This window comes from Aphanomyces invadans (assembly GCF_000520115.1).
Source record: "Aphanomyces invadans strain NJM9701 unplaced genomic scaffold supercont1.4, whole genome shotgun sequence".
Lineage (NCBI taxonomy): Eukaryota > Oomycota > Saprolegniomycetes > Saprolegniales > Verrucalvaceae > Aphanomyces > Aphanomyces invadans.
In genome coordinates, this window is record NW_008580149.1 from 1,809,806 (window position 1) to 1,834,688 (window position 24,883).

The 24,883-nt window shown below is 56.6% G+C and overlaps 14 protein-coding genes across 23 annotated transcripts; 5 read left to right on the forward strand and 9 right to left on the reverse strand.

The window, feature by feature from the left end:
- The first annotated feature begins 755 nt into the window (after nt 1-755).
- Nucleotides 756-1,877, forward strand: H310_02998 (hypothetical protein). The gene has a single exon (XM_008866718.1). It carries the CDS (start codon nt 816-818, stop codon nt 1,524-1,526), a length of 711 nt encoding a protein of 236 aa, XP_008864940.1. The 5' UTR covers nt 756-815; the 3' UTR covers nt 1,527-1,877.
- H310_02999 (hypothetical protein) lies at nt 784-3,540 on the reverse strand. The gene is made up of 4 exons (XM_008866719.1): nt 2,960-3,540; nt 2,276-2,830; nt 2,062-2,190; nt 784-1,979 (listed from the first exon to the last, which is right to left on the reverse strand). The coding sequence occupies exons 1-4, from the start codon at nt 3,506-3,508 to the stop codon at nt 1,617-1,619; spliced, it is 1,596 nt and encodes a 531-aa protein (XP_008864941.1). The 5' UTR covers nt 3,509-3,540; the 3' UTR covers nt 784-1,616.
- A 64-nt stretch (nt 3,541-3,604) lies between these two features.
- H310_03000 (hypothetical protein) lies at nt 3,605-4,191 on the reverse strand. Its single transcript, XM_008866720.1, has one exon. It carries the CDS (start codon nt 4,149-4,151, stop codon nt 3,648-3,650), a length of 504 nt encoding a protein of 167 aa, XP_008864942.1. The 5' UTR covers nt 4,152-4,191; the 3' UTR covers nt 3,605-3,647.
- Nucleotides 4,192-4,325: 134 nt separating this feature from the next.
- On the forward strand, nt 4,326-5,782 carry H310_03001. Of its 2 annotated transcripts, XM_008866722.1 has the most exons (4): nt 4,326-4,658; nt 4,761-4,922; nt 4,994-5,197; nt 5,246-5,782. In XM_008866722.1, exons 1-3 carry the CDS (start codon nt 4,422-4,424, stop codon nt 5,132-5,134), a joined length of 540 nt encoding a protein of 179 aa, XP_008864944.1. In that variant the 5' UTR covers nt 4,326-4,421; the 3' UTR covers nt 5,135-5,197; nt 5,246-5,782. The 2 variants fall into 2 exon arrangements, with proteins under 2 accessions (XP_008864944.1, XP_008864943.1); XM_008866721.1 differs by having other exon boundaries at nt 4,994-5,782.
- Nucleotides 4,761-7,593, reverse strand: H310_03002 (hypothetical protein). Of its 8 annotated transcripts, XM_008866727.1 has the most exons (9): nt 7,093-7,593; nt 6,835-7,041; nt 6,695-6,787; nt 6,440-6,646; nt 6,092-6,384; nt 5,840-6,041; nt 5,745-5,786; nt 5,519-5,682; nt 5,068-5,470 (listed from the first exon to the last, which is right to left on the reverse strand). In XM_008866727.1, exons 1-8 carry the CDS (start codon nt 7,576-7,578, stop codon nt 5,650-5,652), a joined length of 1,563 nt encoding a protein of 520 aa, XP_008864949.1. In that variant the 5' UTR covers nt 7,579-7,593; the 3' UTR covers nt 5,068-5,470; nt 5,519-5,649. The 8 variants fall into 8 exon arrangements, with proteins under 8 accessions (XP_008864945.1, XP_008864949.1, XP_008864948.1 ...); XM_008866726.1 differs by having other exon boundaries at nt 5,068-5,682; XM_008866730.1 differs by having other exon boundaries at nt 5,519-5,786.
- Nucleotides 7,594-7,988: 395 nt separating this feature from the next.
- Nucleotides 7,989-9,614, reverse strand: H310_03003 (hypothetical protein). The gene is made up of 5 exons (XM_008866731.1): nt 9,544-9,614; nt 9,160-9,466; nt 8,975-9,109; nt 8,580-8,926; nt 7,989-8,527 (listed from the first exon to the last, which is right to left on the reverse strand). Exons 1-5 carry the CDS (start codon nt 9,582-9,584, stop codon nt 8,080-8,082), a joined length of 1,278 nt encoding a protein of 425 aa, XP_008864953.1. The 5' UTR covers nt 9,585-9,614; the 3' UTR covers nt 7,989-8,079.
- A 70-nt stretch (nt 9,615-9,684) lies between these two features.
- On the reverse strand, nt 9,685-10,571 carry H310_03004 (hypothetical protein). Its single transcript, XM_008866732.1, has 2 exons — nt 9,921-10,571; nt 9,685-9,872 (listed from the first exon to the last, which is right to left on the reverse strand). The coding sequence occupies exons 1-2, from the start codon at nt 10,542-10,544 to the stop codon at nt 9,813-9,815; spliced, it is 684 nt and encodes a 227-aa protein (XP_008864954.1). The 5' UTR covers nt 10,545-10,571; the 3' UTR covers nt 9,685-9,812.
- Nucleotides 10,572-10,909: 338 nt separating this feature from the next.
- H310_03005 (hypothetical protein) lies at nt 10,910-12,729 on the forward strand. Its single transcript, XM_008866733.1, has 2 exons — nt 10,910-11,027; nt 11,086-12,729. The coding sequence occupies exons 1-2, from the start codon at nt 10,947-10,949 to the stop codon at nt 12,634-12,636; spliced, it is 1,632 nt and encodes a 543-aa protein (XP_008864955.1). The 5' UTR covers nt 10,910-10,946; the 3' UTR covers nt 12,637-12,729.
- Nucleotides 12,730-12,961: 232 nt separating this feature from the next.
- On the reverse strand, nt 12,962-13,567 carry H310_03006 (hypothetical protein). The gene has a single exon (XM_008866734.1). The coding sequence runs from the start codon at nt 13,429-13,431 to the stop codon at nt 13,096-13,098; it is 336 nt and encodes a 111-aa protein (XP_008864956.1). The 5' UTR covers nt 13,432-13,567; the 3' UTR covers nt 12,962-13,095.
- Nucleotides 13,568-13,801: 234 nt separating this feature from the next.
- Nucleotides 13,802-15,113, forward strand: H310_03007 (hypothetical protein). Its single transcript, XM_008866735.1, has 3 exons — nt 13,802-14,144; nt 14,199-14,376; nt 14,426-15,113. The coding sequence occupies exons 1-3, from the start codon at nt 13,861-13,863 to the stop codon at nt 15,029-15,031; spliced, it is 1,068 nt and encodes a 355-aa protein (XP_008864957.1). The 5' UTR covers nt 13,802-13,860; the 3' UTR covers nt 15,032-15,113.
- Nucleotides 15,114-15,329: 216 nt separating this feature from the next.
- Nucleotides 15,330-17,044, reverse strand: H310_03008 (hypothetical protein; the record flags this gene model as incomplete). Its single annotated transcript, XM_008866736.1, has 6 exons — nt 15,330-15,825; nt 15,883-15,998; nt 16,047-16,180; nt 16,244-16,615; nt 16,680-16,970; nt 17,026-17,044. 6 exons carry the CDS (start codon nt 17,042-17,044, stop codon nt 15,330-15,332), a joined length of 1,428 nt encoding a protein of 475 aa, XP_008864958.1.
- Nucleotides 17,045-17,213: 169 nt separating this feature from the next.
- H310_03009 lies at nt 17,214-20,198 on the forward strand. Of its 2 annotated transcripts, XM_008866737.1 has the most exons (3): nt 17,214-17,281; nt 17,342-17,419; nt 17,491-20,198. In XM_008866737.1, the coding sequence occupies exons 1-3, from the start codon at nt 17,234-17,236 to the stop codon at nt 20,116-20,118; spliced, it is 2,754 nt and encodes a 917-aa protein (XP_008864959.1). In that variant the 5' UTR covers nt 17,214-17,233; the 3' UTR covers nt 20,119-20,198. The 2 variants fall into 2 exon arrangements, with proteins under 2 accessions (XP_008864959.1, XP_008864960.1); XM_008866738.1 differs by having other exon boundaries at nt 17,214-17,419.
- A 243-nt stretch (nt 20,199-20,441) lies between these two features.
- H310_03010 (hypothetical protein) lies at nt 20,442-22,436 on the reverse strand. Its single transcript, XM_008866739.1, has 3 exons — nt 22,192-22,436; nt 21,351-22,120; nt 20,442-21,304 (listed from the first exon to the last, which is right to left on the reverse strand). The coding sequence occupies exons 1-3, from the start codon at nt 22,376-22,378 to the stop codon at nt 20,531-20,533; spliced, it is 1,731 nt and encodes a 576-aa protein (XP_008864961.1). The 5' UTR covers nt 22,379-22,436; the 3' UTR covers nt 20,442-20,530.
- Nucleotides 22,437-22,985: 549 nt separating this feature from the next.
- On the reverse strand, nt 22,986-24,619 carry H310_03011 (hypothetical protein; the record flags this gene model as incomplete). The annotated part of the gene is made up of 3 exons (XM_008866740.1): nt 22,986-24,242; nt 24,293-24,450; nt 24,493-24,619. 3 exons carry the CDS (start codon nt 24,617-24,619, stop codon nt 22,986-22,988), a joined length of 1,542 nt encoding a protein of 513 aa, XP_008864962.1.
- Nucleotides 24,620-24,883: the final 264 nt, after the last annotated feature.

Genomic DNA, 24,883 nt, shown 5'->3' on the forward strand with positions numbered 1-24,883 from the left:
GATTTCGTTCGCATTGATGCGTTGCTAGAACGTCGGCGAGGCCGACGTTCTCAATGCCTTCCTTGTCCACGAGCCACTCGCGGATTCTTGGCGCCAGCGACATCATGATAAACGGCAAAAACGTCGGCACGCTGCTGGCCATTGCGAGACGTGTGTGCCCGTGTATAATGGCGACATGCATTGGAGCAATGGAGCAACGAATGGCGTCGAGGGCCCATCTTGGACTCTCCAGCGCCAACCCGTGGACGGTGCATTGAGTTATCTGACCTCTGGGACTCGTTTGGGGCGGTGTTTTCGGAGAAGTGCACAATGAATAGATGAAGGTTGTCTTTGTTTACCATGTAGTAGGGCATGAGCGGGATGTTATACGTCTAAAAGGAATTTCGATTGCGTCCCTAATGGGGTTGTTGTACTTCCTTCAGGTGTGAAAATGTGTTTCCATCGACGATGTACATCGTATTTCTTGTCTTAAACATGAGGATGTAGATCGTCCAATATTTGATGCACAAGGTGGCCGTGGACGGCGTGTTCGTGACCATTAGGTGGTCGTTCGAGGTCCTGTGTTGGTATGGTACCCCTTCCAGTTGAGGTACATGGTGAAGATGGCGTAGCTCAGAGTCGGGGTCGCCTTCGCCGCCACCTTTGGCCTTTATCATTTTTCGTGTCATATTTTTCCGTCGTTTAAATACAACGTTAGAGCAATTTTGATAGAAGATTGCCATGTGAAAATCGAACAGTCGCCACTTGGACCATCGCAAAAGCGAAACGACACTGCCACTGCCAGACACGTTCACACGCACCAGAAGCAACGCAACATGGGCGGGAAATCGTCCAAGGAGAAGAAGATCGTGGTCGAGGAGGTGCTGTACCGGGAGTTCACGTATGGGCTGGCCGCCTCCGACTGTGTCCAGCACTACCTGCCTCCCAACTTGCCGATACGACCGATCCTGAACGAGGCGTACTTGACCGACTGCACCAAGACATGGAAGCTGATTGTGACTGCCAACACGGACCGCATGCGGCAGTACGGCAAGTCGGGCATCGTGTTGTTTTACGACGAGTTCTTCTTTCGCCTGTTTCAGCGCGACTTTACCCTCGAAGACGTCTTTCCCGACATTGCCAAGCGAAGCGAAGTCATCATCAAAGCCATTACGTTCATGCTCAAGAGCAGTAGCGACGACCAGCGGCGTGTGGTCAACCGGTGCCACTTTCTCGGCCACCGGCACCGGTCGTTCACGTCCCTCCGCCCGCACCACTTTTCCCAGTACACAAGCACGTTGATCGAGGTCATGATGTACTGGCTTGGCGAGTACGCGTCGCCAGACGTGGGTGCGGCCTGGTCCAACGTCGTCGGGTTCTTCCTCCTGCACATCCTGGAAGCATACTTGAGTGAGAAAGTCGACCCGTTCGAGAGCTACCAAAACGTCGTGATCGGCGCCGTGGAGGAAATCACGACGTCCCACGAAGGCGAGAGCGACATCCAAACCGTCGAGCAGCTCGGTGCTGTCCCTTCCAGCTCCACGTAGCCACAACCCACCTACTATTCATATTTCTACGAGGATTGTCTTCGCACCCTCATGTGCACATTGGTGGCTTTGATTCTGTTAACGTTGCGCTCACTTCTTCGTGCGACTGCGACTCGACTGTCCCACTCCGAACGTTTTCTTCCTTGGGTCGTGGTCTTTCGGCGCGGCAATCGCAGCAAGTACAGCAGGTTCCGTTGGTGGCGGCGCATGAGCGCAGTTGGGGTGTTGTACTTGGTAAGCTTTCGTCAAGAGCGGCAGTATGGCAAACGCATTTTCCCCACGCGATGGAGGGGCGGTGGGGATCGGGGGAGCGAGTGCCCCCGGGATCAACTGAAGCGTCGAGAGGACGGAACCAAGGATGAAGTGCCGGGCCGCGATCGCGCGAACCTCGGCCCTCGACTTGTCGGGGTGCAAGCCTTGCAGGGATTGTATTAGGTGGGGCAGCAGGTCTGCCTACTCGCAACTTTCAATCACACACGATCGCAGATACGGGCGCCTCAAGCAGTTTGGTAAGATGCTAGCGCCATGAACTTACCTCTTGGGCTCGGAAGCGCGCGCGACACTGCCTTTCGTACTCGAGCCACGCCTCCAACAACACCTGGTGGCGAATCGCAGGGTCGATCTCGGGGTATGGAAACTTGAGTGGCAGCCCCTTTCGCAGGCGCTGCATCGCACCACCAGTAAGCAGTCTGAAAAGGACACCCCGTGCCCGCAATTTGCGCATGCACGGGACTACATGGAGCTCCTACCTTGGAGGGGTCGTAGTTCACGTCTGGCGTGTTTACAAAAGACCTCCACTGCACCTCGAGCCGCTTGAGTTGGACTTGGCGGATGGCCATTTTTTGCCGCCATAGCGACTGGACGAGGGTCACGCGGCGGAGGTACACGCGCAGTGCGTAAAACACTCGGTGTGCAATCGTCTTGAGGCGAACGCTTTCGTGGAGCCAGTGCCGTAACCGCGCGGCATGGCGACAGCACGCGACGTGGGCTTGCGTTTGGTGGCGCCACCGCATCGCGCACTTTCGAACATACACATGTCGGCGGTGGTTTTGCCACTGGAGCCACATGGTTTGTCGAAGCCACTGCGCCGCCGCAACCGCCAGCACCATGGGAAGCACCCGTCGCAGTTGTTCACGATGAGCGGCGTGTGCTTGCTCCCGATGGCGTCTCTCGATCCGAAATGCTGTCGTCGACTCGAGGATGTGGAGCTCGGCTTCATCCTGGCGTAGCCGTCGGTTCTCGTCACATACGTCGTGCAGCACCGCGCGCCGGCGGACCCATTCGACGTGACGCTGCTCCAGGAGCTACAATGATGACATCTGTCATGTATTTATTGCAATGGTCGCATATGTCAGCACACTTTATTCTCTCAAACCTGCGGCCTCAATTCCCAGGCCATTCAAAGGAATAAACGGGTAGGATGCAGCAGCTACCTCTGGTCGTCCCGCGGCGGCTTGATTGAAGTCGTATGGACATACCCCTCGCTCTCTGTCTGCGGCGACCTTCGCAGCGCGGTGGCGGCGGTAGGCATCGATGACGTCCCAGAACGCTTGTTTCTGTTCGATAGTTCCCCGGATGAATCGAGGCATCACGCGCTCCCGAGGTTGCACGTGATGTTGGGTGTCGAGGGGCGAAGCGTCAGTGAGGGATGGCAGCATGACCTGCCGAAAAGTTGGGCTCCCGGGGGGATATCTCTTTTGTCGACCTGGTGAGCGCATAATCCGCGCTGCGGCTTCTTCGCGCGCCTGATATGCTTCGATGAACGCCGCCATTCGCTCGTACTCTGCACAGATGACTTCTTCCAACATAGCCTCGTCGCGAAACTTCCACGGCGCGACCATTCTCGGCAAGACATACACCAACCGATCGTCTTCGACATCCAGTCGCCCTTGCGGGGCTTTCACCTTAGGCACGGCAGGGGGCAGATTCAGCGGTGCCAGCAAATTGCCGCGACCGGAGGACAAGTGTGGAGTCTCCTCCATCACTGGAATGCCGTGATGTCCCAGTGGCTTTGCGACACTGATGGTTACGAAAACCGTTTCAATGAAACCGTTGCCCCCATCACGAAAACCAGGGAATCGATCGAGCAGGGTAGGAAGATCTATATTGCTATCGTGACGACTACTTGGGGGCAGCAGCTTTGATTTCCTCTGCCGGGGCCCCCATCGCAGGCTGGGTATCCTTTGGAGCTTCCTTCGGCGCTTCCACTGGACCTTCCTTGGGAGCTTCCTTTTTCTCTTCCTTCGGCGCTTCCTTCGCAGCTTCTTTGGACTCGACCTTTGTACCGTCTTTCTTTTCATCTTTAGGAGCATCCTTCTCCGCAGCCTTGGGTGCTTCATTCGACGCTTCCTTCGGGGCTTCCTTGGGAGCCTCTTTTGTCGATTCACTGGAAGCTGGAGTGTCCTTGGGCGCCGTCAATTCTTTCGGGGTTGCTTCTTTGACCTCGTTTGCAGCTGGCTGGGGCTCAGGGGACGGCTCTTTTGTGCCGCCCCCATTGGAGTTCCAGACTTCCTTGAGCTTGGCAAATTTTTCAGCGTCGTCGACGGCGAGGTCCATGATGGCCTTCGACTGGGCAAACTTGTTGGGGTCGAAGGAAGCGTCTTGGACAGATCCGGCAGCTCCCATAGTAATTGTTGTTGATGGACCGGCGACTTCAAAAATGCCGTGGCGGCGACATACGACCGACGGTAAAAATAGCCATGCAAATCTGAAATATCTCCATCACCCCCATCTTGGCCCCCCGCCATTGCTGTCTGCTTCGATATAGCTCGCAACGGCCACGATATGGGCGTTTTGAGGCTAGATTGCGATCAAAGATAGCTCCACTGGGGCATCAAATATCGGGGAAGGAGACTGCTTTCGCTTGTCGCAACAAATTCGTCGCGAGTGTGCTCCATGTCGTCCCACGCGGCGAGCGGGACGCGCATCGAAGAGCGCGAGCGACGGGTGTATAAGGACGCCCACGCCGCGCACTTCGCCAAGATCCGGCACTTTCCAGCTCTGTCCCAAGTCACGTCGTCGGGGGACAATATCATTTTGCTCCAGGATGCCGTCGACAACACCGACAGCGCGCGACCAGCAAGGCTGAACAGGATGGAGCGGATACAAAGCCGAGTCGGGGACGCGGATTCGGTACGGCGGAATAGATGACGCCCCTCTTCCCAGCGGATAGCAGCAGCGACAAGGCGCATGAAAGGGGCATCGAAAGTAAGTGTCTTACTTAAGGTGCCGTAGTTCCAAGCCCTGTTGGGTCCCAAGTCGATGCTAAGCGAATTTCGCGGCGCCGTGCTGTGCAAACATACGAAAGCTCGCGACGCCCGCAAGAGCGACGGACAACACGGCGAACAGCCGCAGCACGACAATCCCCGTGCTGGAGCCGCGCCAAGAAAGCGACCGGTGCGAAAGTGACCTTTACATCCACCCAAGATGGTGTGTTTGGCACCATCCATATCACTAGTCTCTTGAAGGTGTTTAACGCTGGAAGCGTCAGCGAAGCCAAGACTCGAATCTCGCGCCCCCACGACTACGACTACCCTACCGGTCTTCACTCGCGGGAGGACCGCGTCCTGCCCGCCGCCCAGAAAGCTCAAGTGGTGCGTGCAATGTAGGCACAAGGAGACAGGGCACGTCGCTTGCGAGAAGATGATCGAGATGCGATTTGTGTTGTTGGGGTGTCACAATTTGTCGTCCTCATGCCATGCATCATGGCCCTGTGGTAGGACGAAGCACATGCGCTCCAAAGCAAACCGACGTGGATCGCAACGAACTCAACGCGGGCAAAAGCCGCCATCGAAGCAGGGTACTACATGAACTCGCCGTTGACCGACGTGCCGCTCGGTCGAAAGGACATTCAACAGATCATCCGCATGTCTGTCCGTGGCGGCGGCGTGAATGGCGTCGGCGCGTCATCGGTGGCTGCACCGGCCCAAGTGCTCCAATAACATCTACAAGCACACCATGAGCGTCAAGACGAGTTGCTGAGGTACAAAGACCGTTTCAGCGGCGTTCACGCGGCGTCGTAGAGCGTCCGAGAAGTGTTGCTCTGGCCACCACGTATTCGGCACGACGGCGCACTGAATGGCGTTCGTCTTGAGGTGGAGAGGAACCGTCACGAGAAACGGATTCATTGCAAAATGAAAGTCCGTGCCGTACCAATCTTGCTACCACGGTGGCAGTGCCATTCTCTTAGCGACGACAAAGGGATGGCACCCAACGCACCAATTCTGCCGACGCCGCCAGCATCTCCAACCCGTGCGCCACCTACACACAGCCAGTTGGTCGCTCTGCAGTGAGCACGAGATGTGTCGTCGCACCGAAGTTAAAAACGGTCGACCGAACCACAGAAACGGCGTGTACGTGGAGTGGGTTTGGTTGCCGTGGGACGAAGGATGTTGAATACTCCGTTCAAGGGCGTACACGAGGTCCACAGCCGTCGCGGTGGCTTCCACGAGCTCAAGGGCCACGGGCATCCATGCATCAAAGGCGTGCAAGCGGTCTCCAAACAAGCGCGCCGTTCTACATGCCCGTTTGGTATGTCCGTGCATGAAGAAGGTCGCGAAGTGTACTTGTAAAGGTGGCAGCACGGTTGAAGGACGCTGGGGACCTTGGCAAGACACTTTTCATATGCGAGAATAGCTTCAATCGCAGCGGCATGGGACGGTGGCAACATCGGGACCGTAGACGGACTGTCCTGGGCGGAGTGGCCGGGAGTGTCGAGTGCTCGAGGTTCCTCAAGTGTTGGCAGCGTCAGCGACGACCGAGTGTGACAAGAGCGGAACGTTTGCGAGTTTTTCGGCGACGTGGATCGGCGAGACAATTCACACCACGTCGGGGACCGCACGTTGTCGCGGCCAGCAATCTGGAGCACTCCATGACGTGCATTGAATCGTAGTGAGAACGACATGGAAGCAGACCTTGGCAAGCCGCTGGAGCTCATCTTTCAGCGGCAATGGTTCTTGCACCCATCGTGCTTGTAAATCGCGCAGGACTTGGGACCGTGACGGTTTGACCGAGTTGGGTCGGCGAATGCAGTCGAGTGGGACCCGCCTTTGGTGCTCCTTTCGGTTGTCTTGGAACACGACGTCGACGGCGCTCTGTTCCTCGGTGTAGACATGTGCAATCTATTGACACAAGTCAAACGCTAGTGTAAACGAAAAGAGTCGCCGCACCCTTGCACGACTCCACTCGTCCTGTCGCGTTGCCTGGACGGCGGACGATGCGTGCAATGGCCGCCGCCAACAGCACTCGACCCAGTCTCCGACCTGGAGACCAACAGGATGGAAATGAGCCATGGATGTCACAACGGCACCTGATAGTGTCGGTTAGACGTGCCCACTTTGGGGGAGAATTCACGCTTGAGGCCGTACGCCACTGCGGTGGCACTGGCGGCATCCAGTTGCCTGACGATCCGGGCGCTTACAGCGTCGGGCTCAAACTTGGCGCTGCGTTTCTTGGCTGGTTGGACCGCCACAGCTCTGTACAAGTCGTCGATGGTTTCGTCGTTGGTGCTTGGTGGCTGATTTCGCAACATTGTTTCTTGAAGCGAGGGACCGGCGACTGGACGTGCCTCAAGGTTGGCGTCGAGAGGAATGGACGGAAGCTCGTGCTTTGCCCACTCGAAAACTTGATTTTCCACTTGGGCGAGTCCTCGCTCACATGGACGCTCGAGTTTGTCGAATGCGTCGGGCTGTCTTCGTAGGGTAGTCACTGCACATGCTGTCGCCCACATCGCTGCCCCAACGCCGCTGGGACAGGGCGGCACGAGGTTATGCATGACGTGATGGAAGGCTGCGTCTAGTTTCCACCGCCCATCTGGCTGTTGCAGGCCAAGAAGAGCGTCGATGGTGCCAGGGATGTCGACAGTCGTCGGGGTGATCGGTCGAGTAAGTTCTCGAGTCGCGTATACTTTCGCCAGCGAAAACGTCGGCGAACCAATAGAGAGTTTACCTGTCGCCATCGCGAGCGTCGATGGCGGCGACCGCAGCAGCGCCTCATAGAACGGATCGAATCGCTTGTACCGCCGCAGCCACAACTTTTGCTCGATTGCTTCCATCGACCTCAGCACCGCGAATGGATGGTGTAACTGTCTCAACTGCCAAAACCATTTCAATGCACAGTTTTGTCGATGGCGGCCGCCGCTGTCGACGATCGCGGGACCTCCCACTTTGCCCATCCTTTGTCTCCCAAGTCGATTTTGCGGTCGCTCCCAGCTGCCTCTCTTAACAAGCAATGTGGAAAACGCCCCGCGACTCGATGGACGTACACCTCGGTGAATGCCGAGCGACGAGCGCCATGAACGGCCAGTTGCACACCACCGCATTGCAGTCCAGCTGCCACAAGGATTAAGGCACTGGCAGCTGCAGCTGAGTCCACTAGTGGTATATGGCTGTGATGCTGACTGGTCAACACGGGCGCATCCTCCGTCGACAGAGTGTCTGCACCCCATGTGTGGAGGCGCGTGCCATGACGCTGTAGCATTCTGCAGAAACGACGTTGAGCTCGATCTACGTTCAACACACCGACGACGATGTTTGATGTCAGCAACTTCCACTCTCTACATGGTGGCCGAGAAGACGGGGTTGTGTCGGGCAATGCGGGGGCCTTCTTCGTCGTACTGGGCCTTGGTGTGGCACACGCGATGGAACTCCGGCGTCGACGCCACCATGCTCCCGCCAAACCAAACGGCGAATCGCTGCATGCGGTGGCTGATCACATTGACGTCGAGCTCTTCTGCGTGCTGCTTGGCGTACTTGGAGTGCAGCGCCAAGTTGGCCTGCTGCCGGTCGTCCACGAGTCGCTTCACGTCGCGCTGGAGACGGCGACCGAAATCCTTAAACATGGTCGACCCCCCCGAGAGCACAATGTTCTTATACAACCCGCGGCGGCAGTCGATGGGGCACTTGAGAATTGCTTGGTCCACTACGTTCGGCAGCGGCGTCGTGAAGTCGGTGGAAAAGATCTCCGGGTTGAAGAAGATCTCGGGAGCAAGAAATCGCTCATACCTACGACCGCCCGCGTGAGCTGCGAATGCCGCGATCAAGATGAAAGACGGACCCGATGTCTACTTGCCACGGTTGCTTGGTGCGGGGGTGGACGTCCGAGTAAGGCAAGATGTACTTGGCCGGGTTGGCATCGTACTTTTTAAACTCCTTCACAATATCTGGGCACACGTAGCTGTGCAATTCCTTCACTTTTCGAGCAACTTCGAGCGACTCTTCTGGGGGCACGACTTCGCCACGATCGCGCATCATGCGCTGGATGAATGACGTGATATCGCGTCCGGCCAGTGGGACGTGGCTGATGCAACTGCCGATCACGTAGCCGTCCGCGACGGGGATCACGTGGGTCACACCGTCACCCGAGTCGATGACGGTGCCCGTGAGCGATCGCTGCGATGGGTCCTACATGGAAATGAGGAGTGCGTCGTTCCACGACTGACAAAGGCATACCTTGACTTTCGGCCACGACGCGTACAGTGCCAAGACTGCTTGCACGGCAATGTACAACCCCGGGACGTTGAACGTTTCAAACATGATTTCCGCCGTGGCTTCGCGGTTCTCGGGAGGGTTCAGCGGGGGTTCTGTCTGTGAAAGGGGAGCGTGAGCCGACAGCATGATTTCGTGAAAAAACATACCAGGAGCATGTAGTGGTCCTCGGGTTCACATCGTAGATGCTGAAACAAGCAGCGCTGCCACAACTTTTCCATATTGTCCCAGTTGTCGATGATACCTTGTTTGATGGGGTAGTTCAGTTGGTGCGTCGACGAGTTCTCGAAAGCAGCCTGCCCAATGTGGAAGTCCAAGTCATCAATGCCTTGACTTTGCCCGACGCGGGTACCACCAGTGCGACCCCCGCTTGTAGAGTTGTCCGCACCGACTGCAATTGTCGACGGAATGATGTAGCTCGGTTCGGCGTTGCCAGCGTACCCCATCTTGGTAAACCTACACGCATATACATTGATGTTAGAGATCCCGTCGCGACAAACAATTCTTCCTTCGACTCATGCATGCTTCCTTACCCCGTCCCATTGTCAATCACGACCGCAGGCTTGTCGCTCATCTTGCCCAGACTCGGATGCCCGACTTTGGGGACGAAGATCGATGGATCAATTCTCAGAGGTTTATTGATTTTGAGAGGTTTCTGCAAAGGCCGCAAGCAATTTCTCAAGCAATTTCAATTCAATTTAATTGTTGTTATTACACGACGGACGCTTTCTCGAGCAATTTCTCGAAGTTTGACGGGTTCTTCAGAAAAGAGCCCAGCGGATCGGGTGCACGCCGCATGAACCTATTCGACTGGATTCGGCTTCAGCCGCTTAAGATTTCGCTCAAGGGAACTGCACGCTTGCTACAGATGGACGATTGAGAGGTTGACTGCGATGGAAGATAGACGCACCTGAATCCATTGCGTTTTCAGCGTCAAGTCGTTGCGCCTACGCTCGAGGCCTTGAAGTTTGTCAGCATTGAGCAACTGCTCTTCCTTCCGCTCCATATTGACTTGATCCGTCTGCTTCCGCAGATCGTCCAGTTCATCTTTGCAGCGTTCGTTGATGCCGTGGAGTACCCCCACCTGAAGTTTCCACCTGTTCGCGCCATATTTATTTTGCATCTCCAGGTTCAAGATCCTGGTTTGCTGGTGCTCGATTGCGATCTTGGCGTTATTGGTCGCCTTCTGCCACGCCTCAAGTTGTTCCGTTTGACTCTGCTGCTTCAACTGCGACGGCGCTGGAGGAACCACACGGTACTTGTTTGTGTCGATCGAAGTCAGCTTCACCTTGGCTGCAACTCGCTTCATCTCGAGCGAATCGAGTTTCAGATCCATGCACGGTAAATACGCCAAATAGTGGTCGTCGTCGCACGGCGGCATCTGCGCGAGTTGTTGTTCAATCTGGAGTTTGACAAGCTTCTGCATCGCCGTGTCACCCAACGCGTAGTTTGTGTCGATGTAGCCCAGGCAGTCCACCAAGTGGCGCGTCTCGTTCAAGAGGGGACATGCGAATTGGGCGGGGAGGTCGGACATGGCGCTTCTTCGTGGTCGCAACCGCACAAGTTGCAGTATCCGGATACAACCATCTTTATCCGGATGTCCCGTCGCAACTGCTTATCCGGATCGCAATGTAACACACTAAGTGTCGAGCCTGTGTATTGTTTCATTCAAGTGCGAGAAGGCGACCGCGGCCCACACGGAGCATGAAGGCCCCACTCAATCGACCTAGCATGGTCAGCGACATTCTTCACCTCGCAACATTTGCCATACAACATGACTGGATTCGTGCGAGCCAAGCACACACGTCTGGGCCTACTTGGACACATTGAGTGCACCGTACTTAATCGATTCATTGCATTTAAAATCTGTTGAAGACGACGTGCCAATCAGAGCAATGGATTCAGCAGCCCATGACACTCGCAGAATCGAAGAAGGATGACGCGGGTGCCGCAGGTCGAAATGATCTTGCGGCTGGACATCGGCGTCAACAGCTTTCGCTTCATTGGAAAAACACCGGTACGTATGCAGCGGCAATGTGGATGGTGATTTGTGGCAATTCACCTTGATGACCTAGGAGTTCCAACTCGGTTGTGTGGCACACTGCGCAACGACGCGCAGCACGACGGTGTTGGAACAAATCGAGTGGGTCGTGTACAAGTCGTTTGAAGAATGCCAGGTCTTTGACGCACGCATGCGCACGGGTCCGTTATCTGCGTGCATGACCTTGATCCCTTTCGTACCTCTGTACAAGACGAAGACATTCTTTGGGCAGTCGATGAAACCTGCCTTTCTCGCCACCCGGCAGCGCGATCTACAAGAATATTTTGCGCGGATCACGGGGATCCCTGGGGTTACGCATTTCCAAACTCCTGAAGGGTCGACCTCGCTCGCCGAGTTTGTCCTTGTGCATGCGCATGTGTCGTTCGACCGACCAGTCTTAGGAGATCCATCGTCATCGCTCGTCACTCGTCGCCATGCGTCATTATCGAATGCGGCGCTTCCATCTTTGTTGGTCACTCCCGTGGACGACCCGCCACGAATGGAAGTTGGGACTCCGCGAACTTCCGACGAATCGTCGGCGTCGTCGTCGGACGACGAATTGCATCTGACTGAAGCCCAGCAAGAGGAACTCCAGGAACTCATCTTCCAACGTATCACCGATCATGCTGGTGCTGACTCTGTCAAAGCGTTCCAGAAGCGCGCGAGGCGATTTGGCAAGGCAGCTGTCGAGGATACGCCGTCGAGTGGCGTCGACTTTTATACGTTCATGGTGGACCAATTTGGAATCGAGTTTTGCCAGTGGCTCGTGCCGAGCTTGGCAGCGCTGCTCCCAGACAAACAAAAGCGACATGCGCTGATGAAGGCTATGACGCAGTTTGCAGTACGAGCGCAGCCCCAAACTTTGCCCGAGCTAGCCATGCTGCCTCCGACACATACAACGTGGACTGGGACAACTTCTATTCCAGCTGTAGGGGGTCACGTTGAAGGCGAAGCTCCGCTACAGCGTCTGTCGGGTCGGGTGCGCCCTGCAAGTGAAGCTGCCATCCCTTCTTCCCGCGGCACACGAACTCCATCGAGGTGCCGTCCTCAAAGTCTCAACGCCAAGCAGGTTCTCGCCAAGGTGCGTGACCTCGTCGACGGGGATGAAGCGCGCGTGGAAGAGTTCCGACACATGACCAAAGAACTTCGTGCGTATCGCACGTCACCGGCGCAGTACGCGCAGTTTGTTGTGCATTCCTTCGGCGCAGATGTGTCAAAGGATGTGTTGATGTCAGTGGCCGAGGCGATGGGGGACAACCAAATCCAGGAGGACCTGCAGGCTGCTGCCACCGCGGCTAGCGAGCCCCGGCCATCGCTTGGAGCGTCATTCCAGCATAAGCGAGAGCTATCCAGGCGCAAGAGCTTTGAGCGTTCTCAGTCGTACAGTCGACGGTCGTTGTTCATCACAAGTTTTGGCACGTTTGAAGATGCTCACGATGTACTTGAAGAACACGAGGTTGAGAAGCAAGCGCCGCAACGCGTTCTGGGCGACGAGGAAGATGCTCGAGATGCCCCAAAAGACAACAAGATCCTAAGTCGATTGCGGCACCAGGGCGCGGTAAACCTGATGAGTTTCAAAACGTAAGTGAGGAGGGGGTGTTTGGTTCAATATAAGTGCGTCCATACATATGTAGTGTTTGTGCAGTACAGATGAGAGTATTTTGTAACATGTTCTGTGGACTTTACAGCCATTTTCTTGCAATTAATTGAAATGAATTATGCAATCCAAGCAATTGGGAAAAAATCTTCTGGAACCTTTTTGTGAATTGTTGCATGCTAACTACCTGTTAAATATAACAAAGAATTATAACAGACGCACGTTCACGACAAGAGGGATGTGACCGATGACGGGGGAAATTTGGAATCGCGATTGGCGAGTCGACCAGCCACGTGGTCGAACATGTCGCGAGCGCATCCCCAGCGTCTATGTCCGCCATGACGTGTCGTCAAGATGTTGGAGGTTTGGGGTGGCCGGTAGGAAGATGTACAACTACGTAGTAGTAGTGACCGTCAAAGGGGAAGGCAACCCGCAAGAAGGTTGGATTTATTTCTCAAACGACACAACGTTGTATGGACGGACGTCAAACTTGGTCACGAGGTTGTTGATCACATATGGGTCCTTTTTGGCAAACGCTTCAACTTGACCGGCGTCCTTCGCGTCGAAGACGAACGCAGCGCCGTCGACAGGGTTGGCAAATGCTCCGGCGAGGAGGACTTTTGGGGTGTGGGAGCCGGCAGAATGGATCTCAACGTGGCGCAGATGGTCGCCACGGAACGGATCTCGCTTCTCGAGCATCCCGTCCACATACGTGTAGCGAAGCATCCATAGGGGGCGTACAGTGGGCGTCGAGAGGAAGCGCTTCTGCAGCAATCGTTGCATCTTGAATTCGACCGACGTCAGGCTCCGCCGTCGTCGACGTCTTTCACCGCCTACGTGCGCGTTTATATAATTTAAAAAACTATATGAATGTTTGTATCCCTCCTCGCTCTCGATATTGATAAATGTACAAACCTGGTTTATTTTTCGAAAGTGGGGTCACCGCGAGGTGAGATGTGACGGAGGTCACTAAACCTTGTTGACTTCGTGGCCCATGGAATAGTATTATGAACGTCATCATACAATATGGAAGCTTCAAGAAAAGTTGGAATTAAATAGAGTCCCTGACTTGACAGACAATCGCGTTTTTGACATTTTGCTAATCATGTTCGAGCGACCGTAACGGGCGTGTTTATCCATCCATCTACGTCAAGGCTCGTCACTTGGTCAGCACTTGCGGATTTCCTTGGCCGAACCCACACGCCAACCATCATGGTCTTCCTTCGCAACGCGATCGCTCGCACGGCGCGCCAATTCTCGACGGCTACCACCCCCAAGGCCAAAGCGTCCGACTACACGGGCGGGTTCAACGTGTTTGACCAAGGGCGCCGCATCCTCGTCACGGGGGGCACGGGCCAGATCGGCATGGAATTGGTGCCGTACTTACGTAACTTGCATGGCCGCGATGCTGTCATCAACTCAGACATCAAGATGGCCAGCAAGGCCGAGCAAAAGTCGGGACCGTTTGTCTACTGCGACGTGCTGAACGCCGACGGGTAGGATTCCGTTTTCCATGCGTCGTGATGCAGGCGTCGTCATCGCTTCCTTAGCTTGGCGCGAATTGTTTTGGAAAACGGGATCGACACGATCATCCACAATGCGTCGCTCTTGTCAGCTATTGGTGAAAAGAACCCCCAACTCGCGCTCAAGGTGAACACCCGCGGGCTAGAAAACGTGTTGGAACTCGCTCGGCTCAACAACCTCCGCGTTTTTGCCCCCTCGACCATTGTACGTCGATGAGCTGTTGCTTCTTTGAGAGACACCCACGACACTGTAGGCCGTCTACGGTCCCTCGACGCCGCAAGACAACACGCCGGACATCACGATCATGCGCCCGACGACCATGTACGGGATCACCAAGGTCCACTTGGAACTGTTGGGTGAATACTACCACGACAAGTTTGGCGTGGATTTTCGATCCATTCGGTACCCTGGCATCATTTCGTCGCAAGCGTGGCCAGGTGGAGGAACCACGGACTATGCCGTTGAAATCTTTTACGAAGCGCTCAAGAAGGGCAGCTACAAGTGTTTCCTCGGCCCCAAAACGTGCTTGCCTATGATGTACATGCCCGATTGCTTGCGCGCGACCAACGAGCTGCTCGAAGCGCCGTCCGAGTTGCTCAAGCAACGAGTGTACAACGTGACGGCCCAAGCGTTCACACCAGAGCAATTGGCTGAATCGATCCGCAAGGTCATTCCGTCGTTTGAAATCACTTACGAACCCGACTTCCGCCAAGCGATCGCAGACACGTGGCCGCGGTCGCTGGATGACTCGCTTGCGCGCGAGCATTGGGGCTGGAAGGAACAGTACGACTTGGATGCGATGGTCGTCGACATGCTGGAAGCGCTTGACCTGAAGCTCAAGAAGCTTGGCCACCTGTAATTGAACAACGCTCCCAGCAACGTTCGCATTCCGCGTCGATCATACCCACCCTATTTTTTCAACGCAATAGAGCAATTCCAAATTTCGGCATGTTTCACACACAAAACGGACATGCCTGACGATCTTGAGGGTCTTCCATGGAATTTAGAAGCAGATAGAAGTCGAGGAACCGCCACGAGCGACCAACTATAGATGCCGGTTGAATGGCGAAACCAGTCTAGTTACATCAACAGCAGAGAGCTCAACACAACACCCTCCGACTGCTCGTCGCCATCCCCTCTTTGAATGGCAATGGAATCTATTTCTTCTTGAGACGATCGGCGCAGTCGCCACACACGGGCATCCATTTAGACGCGGCGCATTTGGTCACAGCAGGCTGGGCATCGCACGACGAGCACATGGGCACATCGGACGATTGTTGTTTGACGAGTGGTTTGGCCGGGGCGAAAGCGGTTTGGTTCGCGGACGAGTCTTCTAACAGCATTGAGGACCGTTCCCGCTCCTCCTTGTACGCCCATACACGTTCTTTTTGCGCTTGCCATGCCGCTGCCGCTTCCTTTTTCATCGTGGCTCGGTCGGCCGTGACTCGCTCCCCGAGTGCATCGTACTTGTCTTCAACTCGACTCAAGATCCAACGAAGGCCGCCCTCGAGTCGATCGTCGACCAAGTTGCCGTTCGCTTTGGCTTTGGCGGTGACTTGCACCACCTTCTTGTCCAACAACGGCGCAACGTGCATGTGTTTGGAGAAGTCTGACTCGGTCAATGCAGTAGCTTGGTCCATCTTGTTGGCAAAGCTACGCACACAAACACCCATTCAAAACCATCTGAACTCGACCGCGGAGTCCAAGTACATGAGCACGGGCTTTCCGTGGAGCATTGGATGGGCCATTGCGTCCTCTAGGTGCTGGGAAGCTTCTTGTATCCGGCCCACATCCGACGCGTCGACCATGTAGATCACACCATGCGCCTACGGTCGGCTAGTCTGCGTATCAGCAAACTTGCAATTACAACTTACGTCAGCAAAGTACTCCTTCCACAGCGCTCGAATCGTCGGACCGCCGCCCAAGTCGTAGAACGTGGCCGATCCATTGGCAAGCTGAAACGTGACCGATGAAAACCCTGCGGTCGGGGGAATTTCCTTGTCTAGGTCTGTACGACCAACAAGGTAAGGCATGGTCTACTTCGCCGAGAGCAGCATTGCACATATCCTACCGCCCTGTAGCGTCGACAAAAACGTCGATTTGCCAGACCCGTCCAGCCCCAGCATCAAAATTACAGGTTTGATATCCCGGCGAGGTGTCTTAGACGCCTCGATCGCTTCTTCTGCCTCGGGTTGCTCCAGTGGTAGACGGAGCAAGATCGGATGAATGTGCTCTTCGACCTTTCCATTGTCGTAACGAATGGTACACAGCCCACCTTCATCGATGTTTTCGACGACGCCAGGGAGGTACTTGGGTCGACCTTTGAACCGACAGTCGACTCGATCGCCCACGTGGAACTGCGGCATGACAAGATCGAAAGCCGCGAGACACGGCTCACCCTCGTTGGTCAATAGCCTTGACTGTACAATGTTTCGGAGGAAGGCTAAGGGGAATGAAATCATCGTGCGATACTGGGCCATAGCTACAAGAGCACTTATAGGGAATACCTTTGGCATTGGCTGGTTTGTCCTGCAAGATGCGTTGGGTGAGATCGTCCATGACAGGCAGTACTGACGACGACATGAACTCGACCATTCGATGCCGGCGTGCCTTGGCTGACTTGGCCGTGGCGTCGCCAACGTGCTTCATTTTTCCAAGCGCTGCGCCATCGAGGAATTTGGCGATGAATTCGTAGATGGAAGAGGGCTGATGTAGCAAGAGCGCTTCAATCAGCGGCATCAGCAGTGGGTCCACTTGTGTTCGCAGGTACTCGTGCTCTTGATCGACATGCTGTCGACCTACACATGTCATGAGCGACCTTGCCGTGGATGCACCCGCTAGTCAGGCCCCTACTTGACGCAGTAGTCGCCATGTCGGCTCCGTACTCTGGCGCGCCGTGCTGGAGGTAGGTCGCGGGAGAGGTCGAGTTTGCACCCTTCTAAAAATACTTGCCAATCAAATCGAAAAGTTTGACCAACGGCAGGCTCGACCAATGGCATTGCAGGGGAGATCTTGGCTGATCTTTCAACGGTTCCATAATTCGTCGGCGGCGACGGCGGCCATGATGGAGCTGAAGCGGGGGATTCTGAGTGTACACGGCACGTTTCTGGTGCGTCCCGTCCGTCCTTGATGAGTGTGGCGCTTCTCTGACAGCCGTGCGCGCGTGCAGTGGCGCGAAAGGGACGTTGTCGTGACCCAAGGCCAAGTGGCGATCTACCGGCGGACCCGAGGCACGCTCAAGACCAAGGTGCGTGCGCTGCAACCAAACGCATGACCCTCCTTCGCTGTCTTCACTGTTTCGCCATCTTGTCGTTGTAGATCAACTTGTGGGATCCGCATGTCTACATTGCGTTTGCTGCAAATGAAACGACACTTACAATCACATGCCATCACGACGACGAGGTCATTCTGGACTGCCGCACCCCCGCTGAGCGGGATGCGTGGCTCGCCGTACTCTACGCCGCCCAAGCCAACGCCCCCACTGTGATGTCCTCTACGTCTCAGAGCGCCGACGACGACTCTGACACGGACTCGGATTTTGAAACCTCTGGCGGGTCGGACGACAGCACGACCGAAGGCACGCTCGCCGCGTTTCAAAACGTCCGGTCATCCATCATCTTCGACGTGGGACAACTCACACGCGACGAAATCAACCGAGTGTTGTTGCCCACCACTCAATCCTTGGACGCCGCGGCCACGTCTCCGGTGCCCATTCCGTCCTCCTCGACGCCCCAAACATGCTCGTCGTCGTCCAAACATCTTGTGGCGCTGGCGACCTACATTGAGCGAACTGAGAATGGCGGTCGCATCGTCCTGCTACATTGGGACGTCATCGTTGAGCTTGGTTTGGGCATGACGCTGCCAGCGCTCCTCATGCTGCTCTCTGATCGGCAAGGAACGAGGGTGCCAACTTCGAGCTGTGCGCCGGCGGCCCATCGCAAGCCAAGCCTGACACATAAAACGAACGTGTCGAGCTTTGTTCGTGACCTGCTCTTCCACCCTTTGTACAGCCAGCGGCTTCGATCGTGCGAAGCGGCGTGTCTGGCCGTGATCGATTCACGGTTCCCGCATTGCCGACTGCGACGCTTCAGCAACACGGACGACGACCTCCCATCCACGTTCAAGTCATCGTCGTCATCGACGGCCATCACGTCCCAGACAATTCCATTGCTTGTGCGCAAGCACAGCGTGCCGCAGACATCGTCGTCGTCTATGTCGTTGTCGTCGGACTGGTCGACGGAAGTGAAGAAGCGCAACTCGTTTCCCAGCATCGTCATGTCGGGCATTTCGCTCGCGCAGTTGCAGCCGTCCACCGTGACCAATTCCTTTGCGACCGTGCCACCGCTTCGCACTGTCATGGCCACGTACAAACTGACGCCGCTCATGTTTGCACAGCAGTGCACCCTGTTCCACCACGGCCAACTGACGGCGTTGCCGTTGTGGAGCTTTCTGTCGCCCGGTCATTTCCAAAAAGATATCAGCGATAGCTTCAATCGACTCACAGCGTACTTGGTGTGGTCGATTCTGGTCGAGGACTCGCCGACCGACCGCGCGGACGCGATCGATGCAGTCACGGCCGTCGCGATGGCGTCCAGTGCCAAGTTTGTCAACAACTTTCACCTTGTCATGGCGTGCATTGGCTGTCTTGGCGACACGCCGCTCATGCAATCGCGCCTCCCGCTCACGTGGAAGCGCGTCAAGTCGAAAACCAAGGCGCATCTGTACGAGCTCCGGTCGCTGTGTGACTACACTGGCGGGTTCGACACGCTCCGCCGCAAGCAGTCGCTCATTTCCGCGACGTGTCCATCGCTTCCGTTCCTCGGGATTGTTGGTGCTGCCCTCGAGCGGCTCAAGTCGTCGCCGTACCTGGTGTTCAACGCCACGGCGAGCGAAAGCAGTGGAAGTGAACCGCCAAGCGAAGGCCACCTCGACATGGAACGCCTTGAGCGGCAGTACAACACGCTCCACGTCGTCGAAAACGCCATGACGACGCAATACCCGCTCATCGGGCAAAGCGACGTCCAGCACCTCCTCGGCACCCTTCCAAAGCAATTGCAGTTTGTCACGCCCAAGCTGCTGCACATGCGGTCGCTGCAGCTCCAGCACAGCGAGACACAGAGCTTGCGGTCGTCGGCGGCCGTATTGTTTTCCAGTAATCCGAGCGGTAGCAGCGTCTCCGACGGAACCGGAGGCAATGCTGCAACGGCCACCGGCGCCATGCGGCGCGTTTCGATGACGACTGAGAGCGGCCGAGTGCTGTCGTTCCGTGCGAGTTGTGTATTGTGGCATTGCGTGGCCAAGCCGGAAGACCGACTCAGGATGCTCGTGGAAGCGCTCTTCGCCGACGACAAGTCGACCCCGGCGCGGCTCGCCGCGACTTTGCATCGCGACGTCAGGACATGTGTGTTTACAGCGTCGTCAGCGGCCATGTGCTTGCAAGTGACGCAAGGGCTGGATGCGATCTTTCGAACGGTGGTCGACACGAGCGGTGGCGAGTGTGTCGAAGTGACGGGGTGGGAAGATCCAAAGGACTGGCAACCCAAGCTATACGAGTGTCTGGTGGATGTAGTGTTTGCGTCGATGGCGCAGATCGTGCAGGCCAAGCTCCAGGCCGAGTACAAGGAGCAGGACGGCCAGCTCCGCCGACGGCTCCAGAATCAAACGGACACGCTGGTTCATTACACCATGTTCAACCCACTCAACCAACTCGTCCTCCAGGGCCAGACGCCGGTCGCGCTTCTCCGCCTCCTCTCGTCCGTGGTCCAAGAACTCAACTCGACGGACGCCATCGCTCGCAAGCAGCTGCGGACACTGCTTGCCAACAGCACGTCGACGACTCCCCAAAGCGCGATCGAGTTTGTGTCATCGACAATCGACTTGACCAAGTGCTCGACCGACCTCGTCCGGGGCATCGATCTCTTGAAGAAAGCCGTCCAGCTACCATAGCGACCAGTCGGCGCCGTGATGCGTCGCCCTATTTAAGTGCCGTTTGTCTCTCGTAATAACATGACTGCCTTTCTAGCCAATTCAACAACACTGAACAGATGCGTGCACGGTGCCTCGACGAGCCACCACACGAAGAGGATGGCACATTCGCATCTATTCTCACCTAGAGGGAGCCGACGGCAAGGCAGTCGTCTTGGCAGTCCATTCATACCAGCAATCGCAACGCAGCCTCCTTCGTCCATGTGGGACCAGGTTGGCGGCGGGTGGTGCCGAGAGCCCTCCGTCGTCCGATTCCGTGGCGGGCATGGCCATGGCATCACATGCCGTCGACTACGATTCTTATCTCAGTCGAGGCTCGTGGACGTTCACGTTGTTATTCCAAAACTATAAAACACCGCGACGCCTCAACTTCCTACACTTCGGACACAACCGTCGAGAGCGTCGCCGTGGCCGCCGGCACGTTTGGAAAGAGCGCGAGGAAATCGTCGAGGCAGACCGTGGCGTCCTTGGTGCGGAATTCCATCATGCGGAGAAACGCGTGAAAGTTGTGGCGGGTCATGCGATGCCCAAACTTGGCGAGGGCGCGGCGCAACGTCTCGGTATCGACAAACCCGTCGTGCGCGTCGGTGGATGCAACGGCGTGGCGGATGGCATGCACGGCCTGGTGCGTCTTGCGGCAGTACTCGGTCACTGCCCCGACCATCGCGGTCTTTTGATGCTCGACGTCAACGAAATGCGAGATCACGTTCCCGAGAACGTGCGCTTCGATGCGGTAGATGCCGTTCACAAACGAAAAGATGCGGATGAGGCGCGGCGCAAGCGCGACCATGTTGATCACGAGCAGCGTCGCAGTGGCGACAACGACGGGCAGCTCCCTCTTTTGCATCGTCGGCACCACGCTCGCGACGATCATGGCCGAATACATGCCGTTTAGAATGAGGAGAAACTGGATCAGGAACTCGCACGCTTTGCGCGAAAAGAGCGGCAAGTGGATGTCGTCGATCTTGGCGCGGATCGCATTCGGCTTGGCATGGCGCTTGCCCACACACCGCCGCCACCCCGACGCAATCAATTGTAGCAACAGATTGCCGTATTGATGGTGTACTTGATTGTCTTCAACTTCGTCGCCCACGCGCTGCATGTCCGCGACCGCTTCCCGCCACGACTTCTTGGCTTCCACTACCTCCTACACCGTCGTTCAAAAGGACCGTCAGGGTGAGCAGCGAACGTACATAGCGGGCAATGTAGCCGAGAACATCCATGTCGGAGAGCGCGCTCGCGCCGGCCGGCGCAAACTCGTCGGCCAGGTCGATTTTGCCGCGACGCGATAGCACGGACAGAATGTACTCAATGTAGATGAGGAACGCGACCATGAAGACAAAGAGCCCTGCGACGAGGGTGGCGAGTACGCCGACGCGATTTTGCTGCAGCGCGGCGATCGCCGCGGACTGGGCAGGCGGCAAGTTTGAGTCGAGTGTCTTGATCGCGTAGTAGTGCGAGTTGCCGTCGACGGAAAACACCGACTGCATTTCGCCCGTGCAAAAGAAGAACCCACAAAAGATGGACAGGAGCAAAAGCCACGTCGTAAAGTCGATTTCGAGCAGCTCGACGATCTGGTGTTCCTGGAGGACGCGCATGTACTTGGCGAAGCAAAAGAGCCGCGGGAGGCCGTACGTCCGTCGAAAGAATGTGCTGACGAGCCGCATCTGGACGCGCTTGCGGTGGTGAAACTGCTTGAGTGGCCACGTCCATGTCGCCATGGCTGCTTGCATCCGTTCCGCGATCTCGTTGGTCGTGACGAGTTCGAGCACGTCCATGGCACGGTTCGACAATCGCAGCGACAGGATGATGGTTAGGGACTGTACGAACAGCGCGATCGTGACGAAGAAGAGTAGGAGGTCGGCCGCGTCCAGCGCTTGGTACTCGAGGCCGCCGTACGGAATCCACCCCAAGTACATGACGACCTTCACCAAGAGGTAGATGAGACCGACCACCATAAACTCTACAGGGATCGACATGTGAGGAGGTGGCGCATGGGGCCGACGACGACGTCGACGATGGATGCGCACATACCTGTCGTGATCTTGTTGAACAGCTCCAGGTACTTTTTGTTGTGGCGCAGCTTGTGCTGCAGTTTGTGGAGGTACGTTTCCAGCGCAATCACAAACACGAGCACGCAAAAGATCGTGCGCGCGACCTTGTCCGTCGTGAGCGGTCGCTCCGCGGCGTCCAGGACGCTGATCGTCCTTGCGTCGCCCATCCCAGTCGCTTTCTCGTTACCAGTAGACTTTTCAATCTGTCGGCGCCTTGTGGTGGGTGCTGGTTTGGGTGGGGAGTGCAACTGCACGACACCACGACCGGTGGGTACGCGTACTGCTGGCCGACGTTCCTCGCGGGGAAGCGCGCGCCGCTACGCGCCATGGTACTCTGCGCGAGACTCCATCGACACAACATCCAGGTGCCACACGCTCCCCTTGGCGCAGCCCGACCTGGCAACGTTTGATATAAACCATTCTGCATCGTCTCGCTGTGTGGGTCAGGAGGTGGCGGATTTCGCCACGTGAGCGACGAGGCACTGTTGTCGACCCGACGACACAACCGAGCGATCGAGCTCGAGTGGATCGGGCACTCGATATGCATTATGTCCCCACCAGACGACAAGAGGCGGTCGTCGGTTCTGCTACGGCGCATCTCATGACGAGTGCGGGACACAGCGGTGCCGTCCGTTGAGGTCGACACATGGGCAGCCGTGTAGATGCAGCGGGAACGACCGGCGTTGCCGCCGAGCCCGGTCGGTTTTGCACGAAAACATAGTTTCCGATACGAATAAAACATGCACGATTCCAAGGCTATGCATGCTATGGTCATCACGGCTTCTTGGCGGTTGTCGTTGTGGGAGGAGCTACAGTGGTGGATGCTGCGACGACGACGGGCTCGGCCGTCGCGACCGTGTCGTTGGCGGAACCGGGGGCGTCGATCTTGACACATTCAATGGTCCCCGTGCCTTTGAACTTGAGCAATGCGTCCGAGTAGTCTTGGTTGTACGATTTCCACGGCTGCACCTCGCTCGCCTCGTACAGCCCGTAGTTGAACACGCCGGGCTTGGTCGTGTCGCCATTAAACTGGTACTCGCTGTCCGGATTCAAGCTCCACGCAAACCCGCCAGACATGGCGCGGTCCGCCGAGTACTGGACAAACAGCTCGATCGCGCGCGACGACGTCTTGAGAGGGAACATGTCCTTGGCGCCGTAAATCCCGCCAAACTCGCCAAACATGACGGGCGACTCGACCGTCTTCATGGCGTTTCCAAACGCGAGATCCAACGCCCGGTACACGTTCGCCTTGAGGTTCGCATTGCCCTCGGGCGTGTTGGGCCATTCCTCTGTCGTCGCGCCGGCGCCAGCGCTCGCAAACGACGCAAAGTAGTACGGCGCTGGGTACACGCTAGGCGAGTAAAAGTGCGGCACGTACACGAGCTTGTTCTTGTTGGCGGGGGCGACCGGCACGGGGTACTTGGTCACGTTCTGGAGGGCGGCGCCCCACCATTCCTGGTAGTACAGCGTCGTGTTGGCGCTCGCCTTGGTGATAAACCCCGTGTTGGCCATCGTCCCCGACGCCAGCCCTTCCACGAACGCCATCCACTTGGGGCACACGGCCAGCATCGCGTCGGCGAGTTTCGCGGCGGCTTTCGGCCAGTTCCTGGAGTCCGGACAGCTCGCATCGACGGCCCCGCCTGGCCAACACCCCTCGTGCGGTTCGTTCTTGAGATCGACGCCCAGGATGTTGTAATAGTTGGAGTTGCACAGCTCAGTCGCGAGCGTCTTGATCGCTTTCTCGATCGCAGTGACTGGAATCGCTGCGCTGTACCACAAACCTTCCTTCTTGCCCTCCACGGCCGGGTCCAGCTTGTGGATGTCGAGCAGCACGGACACCCCCTTCTTCGCCAGGCCCTGCACGATCTTCTTGATCATGGACATATAGTCTGACACGACGAGCTCCTGGTTCAAGATCGGGTCCACAAAATCCTTGATGTTTGGCGCTGCGTTCGAGTTGATCATGAGCACGTTCAGCGGCAAACGGACGGCCGTCATGCCTTGCTTGGCCATGCGGTCCACGATATCGTTCTAGCGACGTCGACGGGTCAGGTTGCTCCCAACGACGACGAGAGACGTACCAAGGAGGCTTGACCAAAGGCAAGGCCATGCGGCACGCCTTCCGGGTTCTCCATGCCGCTCCAGTTGATGCCCGTGATGATAATCTTCTGGGACGGCGCGCTCTTGTACTTGGCGTAAATCACGCCTTTCTCGTTCACAAAGTCGGGCTGTTCACAGACTACAGCACGGTCAGCATCACACCACCAACGACGTTACGTACTCTTGGGGGGAGTGATGGGGGGCGGCGTGCGGTTCAGGATGAACTCGGACTTTTCTTGCTGCTTTTGGGCGGATTTGTACAGCTTGATGGAGAACCACGTGATGCCAAAGATAGACCCGGCGAACATGACGAACAAGAAGAGCCAGCCAGGCCACACTCGCTTCCGACCGAGCGTCTTTGCTGGTCGGTCACCAGTATCTATCTTGCCAATTCGAATGTCTGGTCGCGCTGCTGCGATAGTTCCTCGGTCGGCGATGGTTGGTCGTTCTGCAAATGTCGGGCGAACACCGCCGCTTTGGAGGTGTCCATCGTTTGAACGGGAGCTCTCGAGCACACTCGACTGCTGCACGAGGTAAGTGTTGTACCCTCGCTCGGCTGTTGTGTCTTGCCA